This window comes from Prionailurus bengalensis, chromosome A1 (assembly GCF_016509475.1).
Source record: "Prionailurus bengalensis isolate Pbe53 chromosome A1, Fcat_Pben_1.1_paternal_pri, whole genome shotgun sequence".
Lineage (NCBI taxonomy): Eukaryota > Metazoa > Chordata > Mammalia > Carnivora > Felidae > Prionailurus > Prionailurus bengalensis.
Window position 1 is genome coordinate 227,823,520 of NC_057343.1, and position 18,669 is coordinate 227,842,188.

Here is an 18,669-nt window from a genome sequence, read left to right on the forward strand (position 1 = left end):
CTAAAATATAAAAAAAAAAAATTATGAATTCCAAAATTCATCTGACTCCAAGAATTTGGGTTAAGGAATTGAAGATCTGAACCAAACTGTGAAGGTAATGATTTTTCACCCGCCTCCTAATTTTCAGCCACAGTCACTGAACCAAGGGAAATGACCAAATGCAACTTTAAGTGGACAAGAGCTGCAGTGACCTGACTTGCTCTCTACTTCAGAAGAGAGCTTGCTCGCCCTTGGATGTCCCTCTCTGAACACCATGTTCCTCTGGCCAGGGTATTAAATGAGGCTTAACCCAATTACCAACATATTGCTTTATTTCTTGGTGGTAGTAAATTAAGGCTTTCTAGAGTCATACAGCACGCAGTGATTGAACATTAGAAATAAAAAAACAACAATGAGCATTCATTTTCGCAGAGGCAGGAAGGAAGCAATGTTTTAAAACAGAGAGATTTCCTAGTGAGGCCTTTTGCTTGGTCTCTAAAAATCTGCTGAGCTGTTTCCCCAGTGACCTCTGCCATAGATTCCCACCCCAAGTGGAGGCAAAGCGGATGAAGAGAAGACGGGGAAAAAGGAGAGACGGGGAAAGACAGCATGTGCTGGGCAATGAATGTAGAGGTCACCTTTGACTCCTGTTTGGAAGACAGTTTAGGTGATGCGGTCAGGTGATGGTGATAAAGGTATTTTTAATGGACACCTATTCTCTGGTTCAGGGAGCCATTTTGGATTTCTCTTCTCATTCCGGGAGTATGAAAATACCACTTGGAAGACCCCGGTGCCAAGGGGTAGGGACAATCCTCTGTTGGCTCTCAAATTCTGAAATTTCAGACAGTCACAGAGCAGGGGAACGCTACCTTCAACCTCATCCATGACTCTAAACCCTGTGCTATCTCCAGGATACTATTCCCAGCCAAGCAATTCATTTTCCCCCGTGGCACGTAGTATCGATTGCACACTAAGTTGTTGGCGAGGTTGACTGGAGAGGAGGTGATGTCATATGATGCACGAGAGAAACCCCCTGGGCAGGTGCCACGTCACTCTATCTTTTCCTTCCCAACATAAGACAAAGAAACACAGTGAGCCTACAGTGGGAGTGCAGCTGTTGACTTGCGTGTGGACTCGATGTGAAATAAATTCCATACACCTGGCTTGGAGATGCAGAGGTTCTGGGTTGGGGCGATGGACCCTTTGAGAAAGAAATGGCTGAGTACTTGAATAGTGTTGAAGGAGAGTGGTGGCTAGAGAATAATCTGGGAAAAGTCATGTGTGGATTAACCAAAGGCAACTAAGTTTCATGAAAATGAGCAGCGGACTTTTCTTCTGGCATCCTGATCTCACACACATGAAGCTAGCAAATGGATCGCCATCCAAATAGGGCCATTTAAAGTTCCTATTTGGCAATAATTTTAACGTTCTATTCGAAGGGCCTGGTTGGTGGACGGGCGCCTGAGTTGTATCAACTTCCTTCTTCCATTTGCCTGACATTTTTGAGTGAACAGTATTTAAACACCTGAAAGTCTGTTGTGCATTCTTGGACAGAGAACATTTAAAGAGCCATGGGAGAAGGCACCCGAGGTGGCAAATCTGCACCGTTAAACACTTATGACTTAACCCCGACAGGCTTCATGCGATGATGTCTGGATGCCCAAAGAAATAAATAGATGAGAAAAGTCGAAATGTGATCTGAATGACAAAGAACCAACAGGCCTGTTCCTGCCAGCTGCCGGGCAGACCTGCCTGATGCAGGCCACAGGTGCACGGAGAGGGACTGGAAAAACCTTGGAAGACATGCGTTCTCTTGCGCCTCCCTTGTTCACTAAAAATTGTGAGGGTCTTTCCTCCTATTTGAAAACACTCAGCAAGATCACCTTGACTGGGGATATGGGCTGTGCTGTGCGTAGGAATCCCATTGCCTCCACAAGAGGGCGTGGGGTGCACCCATGTGGGAAGCCCTTGTCACAGAAACGATCCACCTAGGGGGACAGGGAGGGTGCCCAAGAGACTCACCCACCAAAATAAACAGGGGTGGAGTGACATTCGGATTGGAGTGAAGGAACTATAGGGCATTCACGCTGGCACTTCTGAATCTCCTGAAAGCACCCTCCAAAACCAATAGAGGTGGATGCCTCCTACGGTCCAGGCCAGGGTGCTCCTGTTTATTGACATCTCTGTCCTCTCAGTTCTAAAATGGGAAGGGAGCGGATCCTGGGGCAGGGGTGGCCTCTGATTCAGTGCTGGAAGCTGAAGCCCAGAGAGGTCAAGTGGTTTGCCCAAGGTCACACAGCTATTTAGCGGCAGAGCCGGGGGGAAGAATGCAGCCCCCACTCCCTCTCCCTCCCCTGCACCGTGCTGCCTGGACAAGTGATTCTTCAGAAAAGGGTCGTTAGCACTTTGCATATACCACTTTGTATATTCTTCAACGAGAATCTGCCTGGGTGTGGGATTGATGGGTAGGGCTTAGGCCAATGAAGCAGTTTAAGGGGGAGGAGGTCCGGAGAGCATCACTATTCGGAGGATTTGTGGCTGCTGCTGGTGAGGGCGGGGTGGGGGTGGAGGTGGGGGCGCAGGGGGTGCGCGTAGAAGCCTGGGAGGTGGCCAGGGGCGGAGAGACAGAGAAAAGAGGCGTCCTCCAACACTCCGCCGCCAGCCTGCCGAGGCACGCCTTCCGGGAGACGAGACGCTGCCTCGGCATGACGCGACCACACAACCGGTTCGCTGTCAACAGAAATTCGTGCCCCTCCCCCCGCTCCCCCGGGCTCTCCCCCCCCCCCCGACTCCCCCTTCCTTCCCTTGACCCCTGTGGGCCCGCCAGACATAGGGAGAAAGAAAAGCCGGATGCCTAAGAACCTTCCAGGAAGAAAGAGCTGTTACGAGCGAGCGGCGGTCGGTGCTTACATACGCTGCTTTCTAGAAAGGGGTTCGTGGGGTCCGTGCGGCGCGCGCCAAGCGCGCTCAGAAGAAGGCGGGGTTGGTGTGCTCGATGACGCAGCGCTTGCAGTGGCGCTTCACGAAGCGCAGGGCCTCCACGGACACCTCGCAGTCCTGGACGTTGAGCATCTGCAGGTCGAAGCAGTTGGCCGCCACGATCTGCAGGCCCTGGCCCGTGATGCTCTCGCAGGACTTGAGGCTGAGCCGCTTGAGGTTGAAGCAGTTCAGGGCCAGGCACTCCAGGCCCGTGTCGGACACCAGCGGGCACTTGCCGATGTCCAGGGACTTGAGCTTGGCGCAGTTCTTGGCGAGGTACTCCACGCCGTGGTCCGTGAGGCCCTCGCAGCCCCGGGCGTTGAGGTAGCGCAGCTTGCCGCAGTACTTGGCCACGTAGCGGATGCCCACGTCGGTGACGCGGCCGCAGTGGGCGATGCTGAGGTACCGCAGGCGCGACTCCAGCTTGGCGATCTCGCGCAGGCCGAAGTCGCTGACGAAGCGGCAGTCGCTGACGCTCAGCTCCTTGATGGAGGCGCAGTAGACCATCAGGTAGCGCAGGCCCTCGTCGGTGAGGCGCACGCAGCGGCGCAGGTACAGGTGGGTGAGCTGCGTGCAGTGCGCGGCGATCGTGTGCAGGCCCTCGTCCTCCAGCACGAAGCAGTCCGTCATGTCCAGGTAGCGGATGGAAATCTGTTTGCCGTGCAAGGGGGACAGTTTAATGGAGGCCTCCCGGGTCAAGCTGATGCAGGTCACTTTGGAGCACCCTGCACGGAGAGACAGAACACACGCTCAGAGAACCTCCGGGAAGGCGGGAGGCGGGAGGTGGGGGGTGGGCTGGGGAGCCCCGATCCCCTCCGCGAAGGTGGGGGGTGGGGGTACCGTCGCGGGGTCCTGCTGCCCCGCCCCGCCCCGCCAACGTGCGCGGCCCCCGCGGAGAAGGGAAAGCAAGAACCGGTCCTGCGTGTTTATCTGATCGGGTAACAGCTTCGGTTATCTGGGTTGCAGAGGCTTCCCGGGCTTTTGAGTCGGAAAACTGCGCTTTGAATTAATTCCACATCCACCACCAGTTGCCAGATGTTGGGCCAATCAGTCCTTCCTGTGTCTTAAAACGAGGGGTGATCGCTTAAAAGGAGCACTTCCTTTGTCTTAAAAGGGGGATGATCCCGTTCCCTGAAAGGTGGCTGTGAAGAATAAAGGAGACCCTGCTTGTAACACATCTTGCCCTGGCCCAGGAACGTTCCGGAAGCTCCCTAAGGGCCGATTCTCACCCTGCAGTGGTCTGGTAGCTCTGTGGTCAAAGAGGTAAGGTGATGCAAGAAGGGTTGGCCATGGTCTAGGGTTGGCAGAAAGAGCGCTGGCTTGGGAGGCACAGCTGGTTCAGGTCTACCTTTTTATGGCCCCAGGCAGGACGCCTAACTTCTGTGTCTCAAGGTTCTCCTCTATGCAGCGAGCATGAGTAGCTGGTGTGCCTCTACTGTAGGGATATATTGAGAATTCAGTGAGATGATGGGTACAGAGGTACTTGGAAACTCCAGGGAAATACACATCATTATTAATCTGAGATAAGGTGGCCACCTGGAGACTCAATTCAACCCTCTTTGGTCCAAGAACAACTATATCACCTGGATTATTGCTCTAGCGACTCAACCAGTATCCCTGCCCTGTCCTTACTCCCAACTTTATCCTCAGAGCCGCTCTCCTGAAAACCAGAACTGGAATCATGTCACTTTTCTCAAAGCCTCTGGATACCACCCATGGCACTCCAGGTGTGAAACCTCAAGTCTGAGGGGGCCTCTGAGGACCGGTACCGCTGTGCTCTCTGACGTCATCTCTTTCCCCACTCCTCTGACTCCACTGGCCTCCTTGCTGGTTCCCAGACACCCTCAGGTGCTTTTGGGCCTCAATGTCTATGCATTGTACCGTGCTTCCCCGGTTGCCCCATGGGCCATCCCCACTCTCTTGGGTCTCTGAGCAAATGTCCAACTGATTGGCCAACTCTTCCCCAATCACCCTGTATCAAGTGGTACCCCCGGCTTGACTCCCACTTATTTTCAACACTTTTCATCACTTTGTGGCACGATGCATGTATTTGTTCATTTATGTATTTGCTGTCCTCACTCTGCAATATAAGTTCCTGAGGAAAGGGATTCTGGGCTGTTCACTGCTGTCCCCCTCATCCCTGGTTCATAGCTGCTGTTCACTAAGTATCTGTTGAATGAATGAATGAGTGAATTATGGAGTGAATAGAACCTTCTATAGGAAGATCAGAGAGGACAACTTATTTTTTTTTGTTTGTAGACAACAAGTATTTATTTCTCACAGTTTGGAGGCTGGGAAGTCTAAGATCAAGGTGCCAGCCAATTCAGTTCCTGATTCCTGATGAGAACCCTCTTGTAGACAGCTGCATTCTTGCTGTATCCTCACACTGTAGAGAGAAGAGCAAGTTCTCTGATCCTGTCATAGGGGCTCTTCCCTCATGACCCCACCTAAACCTAATTACTTCCGAAAGGCCCCACCTCTTAATACCATCACACCAAGGGCTAAGGTTTCAACATGGATTTGGGGGAGACAGGCATTCAGTCCATAACACTTCCTTCTTCTTCCCACACGCTAGGCAGACCTTTCCCCTCAGGCCAGTGCTTTCATATCAGAAATGTCTCTAGCAGATGGAAATTAGGGATAAAGCATGCCCAGCACACGGGAGGCCCACCCCCATCAAATGGGGGGGGGGTGGGATGAGGAGTTTTCTCTCTGTAGTTAAGTATGCACAAAATACATGACTTCACCTCTCGGCCCCTGAAGCCTATATAAGTCTCTAGGAAATACTTGCAGACCTTGGTCTAGAGTTACTTCTGCCCCACTTAGATAGGATAATTTAAATTCAAACATTTAAATGTCCTCAGGACTTTGACCATGGCTGATGTATATTTATACTGCAAAACAGGTGTCTATTTTACAATGAATTATAATGCCTTTCATTTGTATTAAATTATGAAGTTTCCAGAATGCTTTTATGAACATTTTCTTACCTGATTCCTAATCCATTTTACTGATAAGGAAATTAATGCTTAGGAAGACTTTTGTGTTTTTGTGGGTTTTTTTAGGTCTAGAAAGCCCTTTAATACTCTGTCCTTCCTCACACGATTGGAAGATGTCTTTAGCTATCTTCCTAAATCTAGCTATTCTTACCCTAAGAATACATTGTATACATTGTATATGTCATATATATAATCATATATGAAACATGAATTTCAATATATATTTCAGTTCACTATATATTAATATATGTATAATATACTGTATATACAAATATACTATATATAAAAACATACAGTAATATACATATTTTACATATGTATACATATGTGTTATACACTTTATGTGTGTGTGTGTATATATACGTATATACATACTTTATGTAGTGGGATGAAATATCTATCCATACACATTGATTTATATTATATATTGATGGCACACCATTTATATTTATATGCTAAAACTATACTGTAATATACATATTTTACATACATAAAACCATACTGTAACATACATACGTAAAATATTACATATGTATATGTAATATTACAGTATAGTCTTTGTATATAAATATAAATGGTGTGCCATCAATATATAACATAAATCAATGTGTATGGATAGATACTTCATCCCACTACATAACGTGTGTATATATTTTTCATTTTCTCTGTGCTCATCCTGAATCCTTCTGGCAATTGCAAAGCCAGGTGCTTCACCTCAGGCACCTCCGTGCTCTGGCTGCTCAAGCAATACCCAAGCTCCCAAGTGGTGACATAATAGTGCTAATGGGGACTTTCCTCCCACGTCTTGGCAGGCTGCCCAGGAAACTCTTATAAAATTCAGGCCCTGGGAGTAATGAGGTTCAAAAGCCAAGTGCTACCAACTCAAAGAATTTCAGGAAGGAGTAAAGCATACAGTCCAATGCTGGAGAACAAAGCTGTGACTCGTCAGAGGCCGTCCACTCTGCTCCAATAGCCTCTGTGGTTTTGCAGAAGGTGGTTCAGCTTCTGCTTTGAAAGTTGTGCCTTTCAGTTTCAACTTCGGCTTTGAAATTGTCCTTTGTTTTGAGTTTCTTTTTTTGTTAGAGCAACTGTAATCCTGTTTCTATGGAACTTCTATGACCACAGTAGTGGTTTTCCCATCTGTGATGCCTGTGAAGGCACTTTGGTTTTCAAGATCATACGACAACCTTTGTTCCTAAACTCTTAGTTCTGGTTTCTTATTTATTTATTTATCTTAAATATCTAGTAAAATCCGATGCACTGCAGGAAGGACAGTACGTTTGATTCAGGGAAATATATGCCTTGTGTTTGAAACTGAGTCCCCAATTTAAGGAAATACTGGTTAAGCTCAGTTTTGGTGGAAGACACTACTTTGATATGCTTGCATTGTTTTAGAGCAGTAATTTTAAATTTAAGCTTCGGTCTTAATTCCTACAGGCTTGTTAGGTTTGGCTTGAGAAGAAAATAAATTGGTCCGTGGCTGAGTAGGTAGTATCTGTGGTTAGTTCATGCATTCATACATTACAGAGGTGCAGACCACCGTAGAAATCCTCCCAATTAACCTTTATTTTTTTAAAGATGAGGTATCTCACACTCAGTAATATTATGGGACTTGTACAGCCAGACTACGGAACGTTTCCTGATCCAGGGCTTCGGTTATAGGAGAGGAGGTAAGAAATGACGAGGATATGGCGGGCAACTGATGAACCGCATGAGAGATTTACTGTACATGTGTCGGCACGAAGTGAACAGTTAGATACCGAGGACTCAGGAGTCTTGGAAGCGGTGATTATCTATAAGGGGATTCTTGACCGAGGGGAGCACTTTGGTTACATAATATGGAGCTCAGGTAGTAAGTAACAGCACAAGCAAATATGAGAGACAAGAAAGCAGGGGGGCAGAGGGGTTGTGACGAGTTTCCACAGGGTGGAATGCAGGGTTTCTGAAACGATTTGATGGGAACTAAGATAGGAATGGTCCACTGGGATCAGATTATGGGGCCTGCCCTAATACTCAGGGTTAGGAGTATGGATAGTACTCAGTGGGAAATGAACAATATAGGTTGAACAGATCTCTGGCGTTTCTTCAGTTAGTTCCAGATTTGGTTCTCCTTTCACAAATACAATCTTCGTTAACACTTCCTCTCGTTATTGGGGTAATACCTCTACCTTCTCTGGGATATAAGATGGTGAAGTCAACATAGACCAAGTACTGACTTCCAAGCATGTTTATAACAATGACAATCCAAAAACAATGACAACAGTCATGACTTAGTGCATGCCTACTACACGGTTTGGAGCAGAGCATACGTGTTTATTTGATACTTAAATATTTAATATTTATGTTAACCATTGATATTTATTAATTTCCCCACCAAACCACTTCTACTGATAAGGAAGTTTTAGCCACGGTAGCTTCCTAAATGCGTGTTTAGAGTATTAACCAATGGCAATTTTGTCTGAACCTTTTAGAAGTCAAGATGACCACTGAAGACTTTGACACACATAAGTTCACATAACTGTGGTATCCTCAAGTGCAGAGACAGAACATGGCTCATTTTTGCCCTCATGAAGCTTATAATGAATTGAGAGAAAGGAATCTGGGAATATGCAAATACTCAATTGCAAAACCCAGTGATGCTTTATCTGCCTGTACTCAAAAGGTAAAGAGCTGGGAGGAAACTTAACTTGCTGGGGGTCAGACAGGGAAGGCTTTCCTTAGGGGATACTTGGATTAGAGCTTGGCCAATGAGAAGGCTGTTAAGAGGGCTGTTGGGGAGGGACAGATGAGGGAACAGTATGTAAGCCAGAGAGGTGTCCACACGCCCCAGTGTGCACAGATGTGATGTGTTTGGAGAAACATACACACGTGTAGAGAGCCAATGGCTCCATAGAGGGGAGCACTGAGTGGAAAAAGTGACATGTGAACCTAGGGCAGCTCATGAAGGGCCGTCTACGCTTTGCTGCAGAACTCGAATTCTTCCTGGAGGTTCTGGGGAGCAACCGGAAATTTTATGCAGGAAAATGTATGGTTTGACTTGCTGTTTGAGAAAAAGTCCCTCTGGAGGTTGGTTGTGTGGAGGGTCGGTTGACGGGGTTGAGATGAGCGTAAGGAGAATGGCTAGTGAATCATGCATCGTGGCAGCAGGTAGAGGAGAGGGGAGAGAATCAAGGTACTGGGGCAAGTAGAAACACCTGCACAGGATTCTACTGGTTCTGTGTATACGATCAGGAAAAGAAAAGCAAGGAGGACGCCCAGGTCTCCAGTTGGAAGAGGACCCTTTGAAGCAATTTCATCTGCAATAATTACGCGGTTTTACACTTTGAAAACTGCCTGGCTTTACCACATTCCATTGATGTTCAAAGATATTATTAATGGTGACGGTTAATTTTATGTGTCAACGTGAGTAGATGACAAGGTGCCGAGACACGTGGCTAAACGTTTCTGGGGGTACCTGTGAACCCGTTTCTGGGTAACATTAACATCTGAATCAGTGGACTCAGTAAGGCAGACTGCCCTCCCCAGTGTGGATGGGCATCATGCCATCTGTTGAGGGCCTGAACAGGCCAAAAGGTGGAGGAATGGAGAATTCTTTCTCTGCTTTCACTGTTGGAACTGACACATGGGTCTTCTCCTGCTTTCGAGCTGAGACTTATACCATCAGCAGTCCTGGTTCTCAGGCTTGTGGACTTGGACTGAACTGCGTTTCCAGTTCTCCTGGGTTTCCAGCTTGCAGATGACAGATAGATCTCTTTGAGCGCGCGCGCACGCGCGCACACACACACACACACACACACACACACACATTCTGTTTCTCTGAAGAACCGAGACTAAATATTAATAGAAGGTAATATGTGGTCATGACAAAACCCTACAGCTAGTTATAGTCAGTTTCATTGACTTGAAAAGATAGCTTTTAAAGTGGGCGCACTCGGTTCAAGGAAGGCAGTCTCACATCCTCTCGGGGAATTAAGCTCTAGATCAGGGATGAATCTTGCAAAGTCAAGTTTACTGCCAACGAGAAGGTCAACTTGAAAACCAAAGGGAACAAGGCATAGGGAAATTACCTCTGGCAGCCCTCTGGCTTCTCCCAGTATCAACATGATGTTGCCAGATTCCCTCAAAGCTGGAGGGCACCATTTGGACACCCCCACCCCCACCCCCTAGCTGGAATTCTGTGCTCTTAACTTGGTGAGTTAGAGATTCCCTTGTGTATATAATCGCCACATAGATCACAGGGGGTCACAGAGAGGGCATGTGAGAAAGCCACAAATATATTAGGCTCTGCAAATTAGGGTGATACAGAAGGAGGGCATCATGGCTTACGTAATGGTTAGTCAAAAGGGCGAAGCAGGGTCCACTCACTCAGTTAGAAGCCCAGGAATTTCCATTCCCAAAGTAGTTTCCACATTTCTGAATTTCCAAAGGACTCCAAAAGAGAGGGCACAATTTGCAGCCTGGATGAAGGGTGCGTGGGAACTCCTTTAACAAAGATGGGGATTCCAAAAACAAGGCCTTCTCTAATCTGATTTTCGAAAAGAAAAGGAAACGAGGTTCTGAAAACCAGGCTCACAATGTTCAGAATCTTAGCATGTTAAAGAAGCCAATTCCTCACTTTTTTTTCTTTTAACTGAAGAGGAAACACATCGAGAGAAAGCTGTGAACTGTCCCAAATCACAGAGTTTTGAAACCAGTCTCCATCACATCACAATGCGTTCTCTTTCCAGAATTCCTTGGAGGAAAAATGTAAGAAAACCTCTTTGTTTCCTGCCTCTTTATGCCCGCAGCTGCTCATGACTAACTGAACGTACGGTTACTATGGTTTTGTCCTGAAGCCAGCTGAAGGAGGGGAGAAACGAGGTGCTTTCCAGCAAGGGAAAGAATCTGCGAAAAATAATTGACTGTCATCTGAAATATTTTCAGATGTCGGCCTTTGAAAGAGAGAGCAAGCTCAGAGAGTGGACTTTTCCTGCAGATTTTGTTGGAGGGTCTCATTTCCCTCAGATGCTTGTAAATCCCAAGTTCTGTTTATTTGCCTGTCACCGTGGTTTTTACTGCTTGACCCCTCCCCAACCATCCCTGAGGTGGTGGCTCAGGCTGTTCGTTTCTTTAACTCCCTGATGCATCTTACACATTTCAGCCTCTCAAATGTTGGCCTTTTGACTGGGCAGTGAAGGAGATAAAGAAAGGCTGTCAGTCCGGCTGGATCCTCGTCTGGCACCAAAGTGTGAGTCTGGTTTTAATTCTTCCTGCCGGAGAGAGGTTTTCGAGCAGAGCAACCATGCTGGGATTTCCTTCAATTTTAAAAAGATCTAAAGGCTTCCCTCGATGGGCCTGATTCTTGCACTACGTAACTGAGAATGCTGCTTAAAAAATATATATATACAAAATCAACCCAAGGGTGAGGAGAGTGGAGGTGAAATATAAGGAGACACTTGGACAGGATGGATTTTCCCCGGTGTCTGCAAGATGGCAGGCAATTCTGAGCACAGCCCAGAGCACAGAGTCAGCTCAGACACAGCTTTTGGGCTCAGGGTGGTGTCTAAACTGCCTGTTTAGTTACAGGCACTAACTAACACGGAGTTAGTTACTTGGTTCCCATTTCTGTGGTTGCTCTGACAATAAGTGACAGCCATGGGGAGGAAGGGCGTTATTTAAAAGTCAGACTAACTTAACGGCCAGACCAAACGGTGACACTAGTGCCTTTAAGAAGTTGGCATTGTCTGGGGCGCCTGGGTGGCTCAGTCGATGAAGCGACCGACTTTTAGCTCAGTTCATGATCTCGCAGTTCGTGGGTTCGAGCCCCGCGTCGGGCTCCGTGCTGACAGCTCGGAGCCTGGAGCCTGCATCAGATTCTGTGTCTCCCTCTCTCTGACCCTCCCCTGCTCACACTCTCCCCCCCACCCCCTCAAATAAATAAACATTAAAAACTTAAAAAAAAAAAAAAAGAAGAAGAAGAAGTTGGCATTGTTTGATGAAAGGGAGACCTCTGGCCTCCTGGGGTCCTGATTACATAGAGACGGTTTCTCCGTAAGAGTCAGCCTCCCTGCTGCCCACCCTCCGTCCCTACTGGCTATCAGGGAGGGGACCTCCTCCAGGCGGCGGTGTCCCTCTCCCGCTTCGGGACGGTGCACCGGAGGGCCCCCCCGACTGGAGGTCAGCTGCCGTTTACCTGACACATCCAGGTGCTCCAGGTTGGGGCACAGGGACACCACGTCGAAGACCGCCTCGTTGGAGATGTTGTAACAGCCCGAGACCTCCAGGCGCCGCAGTTCCGGGCAGCACTGGGCGATCGTGTAAAGCCCTCGGTCCGTGAGCCGCCTGCAGCCACTGACAGTTACGGTTTCCAGCATGAGACAGACGTTGGGTGTGTCCTGGCAGAGTCTGCGGGTCAGCACCTTGAGGGCGCGGTCCACGTTGATGGTCTCGCCCGTCAGGCGGATAGTCCTCCAGAGCCGCGGGTCCCAGGCCAGGTTGTACCAGCGGCGGCACACGCGCGCGCAGCGGCACAGCTGGTTGGTGGGCAGGAAGGAGAAGATCTGCACCATGGACTGGTCCGGGAGGCGCTCGATGCTGGCCTGCTCCTTCTGGGGTCGGGAGGCGAGCCGGATGAGCGGGTGGGTGAGGCGGGTCGGGGGCGGGGAGTGGACCATGGCCACCGTCTCCCCGGTGATGGACGACGAGGAGGTGGACGAGCCCCTTCCATTCTGAAATCCGGGCAGGGTCGGTGGACATATCAGGGCCGGGCTGGGCGTGCTCAGGGTGCGCATGCTCAGGTCGGAGTCTGGCAAAGGACAGAGAGCAAAGGGTTAAGGGTGGCGGCCGCGGAGCCCCGGGGAGGAGGCCGACGCCGCCGTCACACGCATTCCACCGGTAACCCTTCCTGGGCATCCATTCCCCCGGCTGCATCCATCACCGGAAGCAGCAGCGCGTGCACGTTTCACCCGTTCCAGACAAAGGCTAATCCTCCATCATCTCCAGGAAGGACCAGGTATGGGCACTGCAGGCCACACGGGAGCTGTCTCTGCTGCCATCAGTCAGCCGCGCCACCGTGGTGCCAAGGCCGCCTCAAACCGTCCGTAAACAAACGGCGGTGGCCGCTTCAATGACACTTGTTCTATCCAAACAGACCAGCCGGGCTCGTCCCGAGGGCCACGGCTCGCTGACTTCTGATCTACGTTCCTGGCGGTTCTCTCAAGGGCACACCTTCAAAGGTTCATTATTTCTATTCTGGGAAGAAACCTCACATATTATGAACACAAACTCTTTTCCTTTTTCTAATCACATTTTGGTCAGGCGGATAATGATGTTCCGTTTACAGACGCGGGAACGAGTTTCCGAAGAGAAAGAGACACAGAGAACACTGCTGTCTTCGCTCTGGCCCCTCCCCTAGTGTCCAGGCCCCCATCTTTTGATAATGGCACCCCAAACTCTGCCAGGGGTCTGAGGATCCACCCACTTCCTCCATTAGACCGGCCATTTCAGATGGTATTTCCAGGCCTTGACTACCTGTGGCAATATATGTTTTTCCTTATTAACAACTGTCTTCGGCATTCCAACGATGTGATTCGTATTGCTCCCTGACACCAGAAAAGATCACTTAATGAGGATAAAAGTGGTTTTCAAGCTTTTGAGGGATGAAGAGTTCTTTAGAATACCAATTCGAGAAGGCTGTTCATTTCATATCCCCACCTTGATAGCTATATCTATATGAAATAATTTAGTTTCTATATAAATATATTTATTTATCATACAGTTTGCCTAGATAGCTGGACAGATGTATTTAGGATGACATTTATTCTGTCTCTCTAATGTCTATATATTTCACACACGCACGCGCGATCCCACACACACACACACACACACACACACACACGCAGAGTATATTCATCCCCAAAGCATGAGTTTCTTATTCTGTAGAATAAATGATATGGGCTAGATGAATTCTAAGGTATTTCTAGCTCTAATTCCAGTTCCAAAGACTTACACAAAAATTCTGTTCCTGTGTGCTTTTCCACATTTCATACTTGGGAATTTTCAAACACTTGTTTTTATTCAAAGAACTTCCAGTAATAACAGAGGACACGGGAACTTCCGACACGGGAATCTCCACTGAGGGTCTGTCTGTAGTTTTCCTATTGGTATCCTTTTTCTACCGCTATCATGTGTTCTTTCAATTTATTTCTTTATAACCTGACACTGAAAATGTCCTACACGTGCCCATGACTTTGCTCGTGGAGCATCTCCGAATGACTGCCTACTTCCTCTCCCTTTGTCTGCCTCTTGCAATACTAAGAACAAACGCTATCTCCTCTAAAAATATTTTCCTAATGTCTTTGAGAAATAATTAATCCCCTTCCTATTCACATCTCCATCCTTGGTTATTAGGCAGTTGTGAGTTTATCTTTCCCTGATGTGCCTGACTGTATTATTTTTCTCAATGTTGCACCTCTCTCTACAGCCACACATTTTTGCCAGGTGACTCTGCCGTTCCTTCTAGATGCAGTATATTTGCTCCATCCAGTGATGCTGGACTTGGCCACGTGACTTGCTTTGGCCAGTGAATATGAGGAGATGTGAACATGCCTGGCTAGTCCACTGACCTAATGGTGGGGAGAGGACCATGGAGAGGACAGAACTGGCTGAAACCTGCAGCTTAGAGCCACGCTCAACCAAACCCAGCTGGGGGCAGCTGATGCCCAGGTGAACCAGAGATGTGTAAGCTAACCCACTGAGCTTGGGGCGACTTGTTATGCAGCATTACTTTGGCAGCAGATGACAGATATGCTTTCATTACACTAAAAGCTCCTTTGAGACAATGACTGAATCCTTTTCTTACTTGTGTCCTGGAAGCACCTGACATGGTTTATGGTACACAGTAGCTGCATATGAATGTTTTGAATTGAGAGGAAATACTTAGATGTTCAGAAAACAACGGTTTCTAGCTTGGCATGTGCTTCTGTCTCCCAGGTGGTATACAGACTGCATTTTAAATCGTTCACAAGAAAGGAAGTGTGTACCTCTCTCTTTCGTAATCAGGTAAAACAAACAGTAAATCCGTAAGGAAAAGTTTGCATGGAAACCAATTAGGGATTTCCAAACTGCCATCCAAGCTACTGCGGTACTAAACCTTCGTCATTAGGTGAACTCTGAGAATTGCCTCCAAAGCCAGCATTTTCCTTAGGCAGGTGAACAGCTTATTTAGGGCCAGGAGGGGAGGTCAGTCTCAGGCTTTCCGCTCTGACATTTAGCGGCTACGAGGGCTCTGACATCTCTCTCCTACCTGCCTACATTCTATTCACCTTGAAAGAGAAGCAGTACTCTGCGGAGACCTGCACATCGTGAGTTGGGCCCCCTGCGGGATGAACATACTCATAGTGGGGGTCGGGGCAGCTTCCTAAACCTGCATCTTTCGCCAATTCACTTTTCTTCGCGTTCACACCGCCCCCCCCCTGCACTGAGGGAGAGAATGGGAATGCATCCAGACTGACCAGCACGGCTGTGCCTTTGGTGACGCGTTCAGGTTTTTCTTTGCCAACAACCATACCCGAGCGTTCCAGAATTCACACTCAGAAACGGAGGGCAGCCTCGCACGTCTGTGAGGAACATCCTGCCCTGGAGGGGACTCAGGAGCAGGCACTAGCTCTCCGTCCTGCCTTTTCTAGAATTCCACAGCAGCGTAGGAGTAATTCATGATCGCGCGGCACTGCTTACCAACGTGAGGAGACAAGTGGAGGGAGTCTGGGGGATTGCCACCAGGGCAGCTGGGTGTCTCTTTTGCCAGAATGTACACCAGCATTCTCTGGTTATTTCCTACTTACTCAGATCGAGAACCCTCAGAGACTTTTTGAAAGGATATAATTTGTCACCACTGAATAAATAACACTTGAGAATTAAATAAATAATAAAGAATAATGAGTCATGCTATGGTCTAAATGTTGGTAGCCCTCTCAAGTTCATATGTCAAAATCCTAACCACCGAGGTGATGGCATGAGGAGGTGGGGCCTTTGGGAAGTGATCGGTCCCGAGAGTAGAACCCTCACAAATGGGATTAGTGCCCTTATCAAAGTCATTGTTATATCTCTTTGTTATATTATCTCCTTTATTATTACAGTGCCCTTGTCTCTTGTCACAGCCTTTGTTTAAAGTCTATTTTGTCCCATTGGGGCACCTGGGTGGCTCAGTCAGTTAAGCGTCCGACTTCGGCTCAGGTCATGATCTCACGGTCCGTGGGTTCGAGCCCCACGTCGGGCTCTGTGCTGACAGCTCAGAGCCTGGAGGCTGCTTCAGATTCTGTGTCTCCCTCTCTCTCTGACCCTCCCCCGTTCATGCTCTGTCTCTCTCTGTCTCAAAAATAAATAAAACATTAAAAAAAATAAAGTCTATTTTGTCCCATATAAGTATTGATACTCCCTCTTTCTCGTCACATTGATTTGCCGTAATAAACATTTCCCCATCCCCTCACTTTCAATCTGCATGTGTCTTTAGGTGTGAAATGAGTCTCTTGTTGGCAGCATATAGATGGTTCTTGTTTTTTAAATCCGTTCTGACACCCTATGTCTTTTGATGGGAGCATTTAGTCCGCTTACATTCAAAGCAATTTTTTTTTAAATTTTTTTTTCAACGTTTATTTATTTTTGGGACAGAGAGAGACAGAGCATGAACGGGGGAGGGGCAGAGAGAGAGGGAGACACAGAATCGGAAACAGGCTCCAGGCTCTGAGCCATCGGCCCAGAGCCCGACGCGGGGCTCGAACTCACGGACCTCGAGATCGTGACCTGGCTGAAGTCGGACGCTTAACCGACTGCGCCACCCAGGCGCCCCTCAAAGCAATTTTAGATAGATATGTATTCATTGCCATTTTGGTACTTGTTTGTGGTTGTTCTTGTAGTTCCCTGGTTCTTCTCTTGCTCTCTTTCATGGCTTGCTAGCTTTCTATAGTGATGTGCTTGGATTCCGTTATCTTTCTTTTTTGCATATCTATTACTGATTTTTGATTTGCGGTTAGCATTAGGTTTGTCTATAACATCTTCTGCCTATAGCAGTCCGTATTAAGTTGATGGTCACTCAGGTTTGAACCCATTCTTTACTCACCCCCAACATTTTAGGTATATGGTATCATATTTTACATCGTTTTATTTTGGGAATCTCTTGACTGATCTTTACAGATATACTTTGTTTTACTGCTTTTGTGTGTCCCACTTTTATAACTCTTTTTTTTTTTAATTTTTTTTTCAACGTTTATTTTATTTTTGGGACAGAGAGAGACAGAGCATGAACGGGGGAGGGGCAGAGAGAGAGGGAGACACAGAATCGGAAACAGGCTCCAGGCTCTGAGCCATCAGCCCAGAGCCTGACGCCGGGCTCGAACTCACGGACCGCGAGATCGTGACCTGGCTGAAGTCGGACGCTTAACGGACTGCGCCACCCAGGCGCCCCCCACTTTTATAACTCTTACTTATGGTCTTTCCTTTTCATTCAGAGAGTCTCCTTTACCCTTTTTTTTTCTTTCTTTCTTTCTTTCCTCCCTTCTTTTTTTTAGAGTTGGTTTAGTGGTCATGAACTCCTTTAGCTTTTGTTTCTCTGAGAAATGTTATCTTTCCTTCTGTTCTGAATGACAGCCTTGCTGGATACAGTATTCTCAGCTGCAGATTTTTTTTTTTCTTTTTAGCACTTTCAATATGTCATGCTACTCCCTTCTGGCTTGCAAAGTTTCTCATGAAAAATCCATTGATAGCCTTATGGAGTTTCCCTTGTATGTAACCATCTTCTTTTCTCTTCCTGCTTTTAAAATTCTCTGTCAATAATTTTTGCCATTTTAATTATCTATGTCTTAAGGTGGACATCCTTGAGTTGATTTTGTTAGGGGATTTCTGTGCTCCTGGATCTGGATATCTGTTTCCTTTCCCAGGTTAAAGAAGTTTTCAGCTATTATTTCTTCAAATAAATTTTCTGCCCCCTTTTCTCTTTTTTGTCTTCTGGGATCCTTATAATGTGTATGTTACGCTTGATGGGATTCGCTGAGTTCCCTACCTCTATTTTCATTTTGTAGATATATTTTTTCTCTCACTTGCTCAGCTTGATTACTTTCCATTACTCTGTTTTCCAGGTCACTAATTCATTCTTCTTCTTCTGGCCTGCTATTTATTCCATCAAGTATATTTTTCATTTCATTATAGTGTTCTTCATCTCTGATTGGTTCTTTCTTATCTCTTTATTAAGGATCTCACTGATGTCCTCCACTCTTTTCTCAAGTCCAGTGACTATCTTTATAATCATTACTTTAACTTCTCTATCAGGCATATTACTCATCTCTGTGTCACTTAGGTCTCTTGTTGTGGTTTTGCCCTGTTCTTTTATTTGGGACATCCTCCTCTGTCTCTTGATTTTGTCTAACTCTCTGTGTCTGTTCCTCTGTGTTAAGACAGTCAGCTACATCTCCTGCTGGGAGTAGTGGTCTTCTGAAGAAGAGATCCTTCAGTGCCCTGCAATGCAATGTCCTCTGTTCACCAGAACCTGGTGTTTCAGGGTGCTTCCTACGTGTGCTGTGTGTGCCCTGCTGTTGTATCCTGGCTGCTTTTTCCTTTGTTCCAGTAGTCTGCAAATGCTCTCTTTTCCTGCTGTAGATAGCGTTGGGTCCCTGCCCAGGGTGGGGCACACAGTTTTAGAAAGATGTATGTCAGTCAGCTAGTGAAATGAGACCTGCTGCTG

The 18,669-nt window shown here is 47.3% G+C and overlaps 1 protein-coding gene across 1 annotated transcript in view; it reads right to left on the reverse strand.

Moving 5' to 3' along the window:
* Positions 1–293: 293 nt before the first annotated feature.
* The window catches only part of FBXL7 (F-box and leucine rich repeat protein 7), a 394,708-nt gene continuing 376,332 nt past the window's right edge, over positions 294–18,669 (reverse strand). The window contains exons 3-4 of the mRNA XM_043600949.1: positions 12,130–12,741; positions 294–3,683 (exon numbers count right to left, since the gene is read on the reverse strand). Of these exons, the coding sequence (XP_043456884.1) occupies positions 2,947–3,683; positions 12,130–12,741 (1,349 nt within the window). The 3' untranslated portion in view covers positions 294–2,946. The remainder of the gene's footprint in view (positions 3,684–12,129; positions 12,742–18,669) is intronic.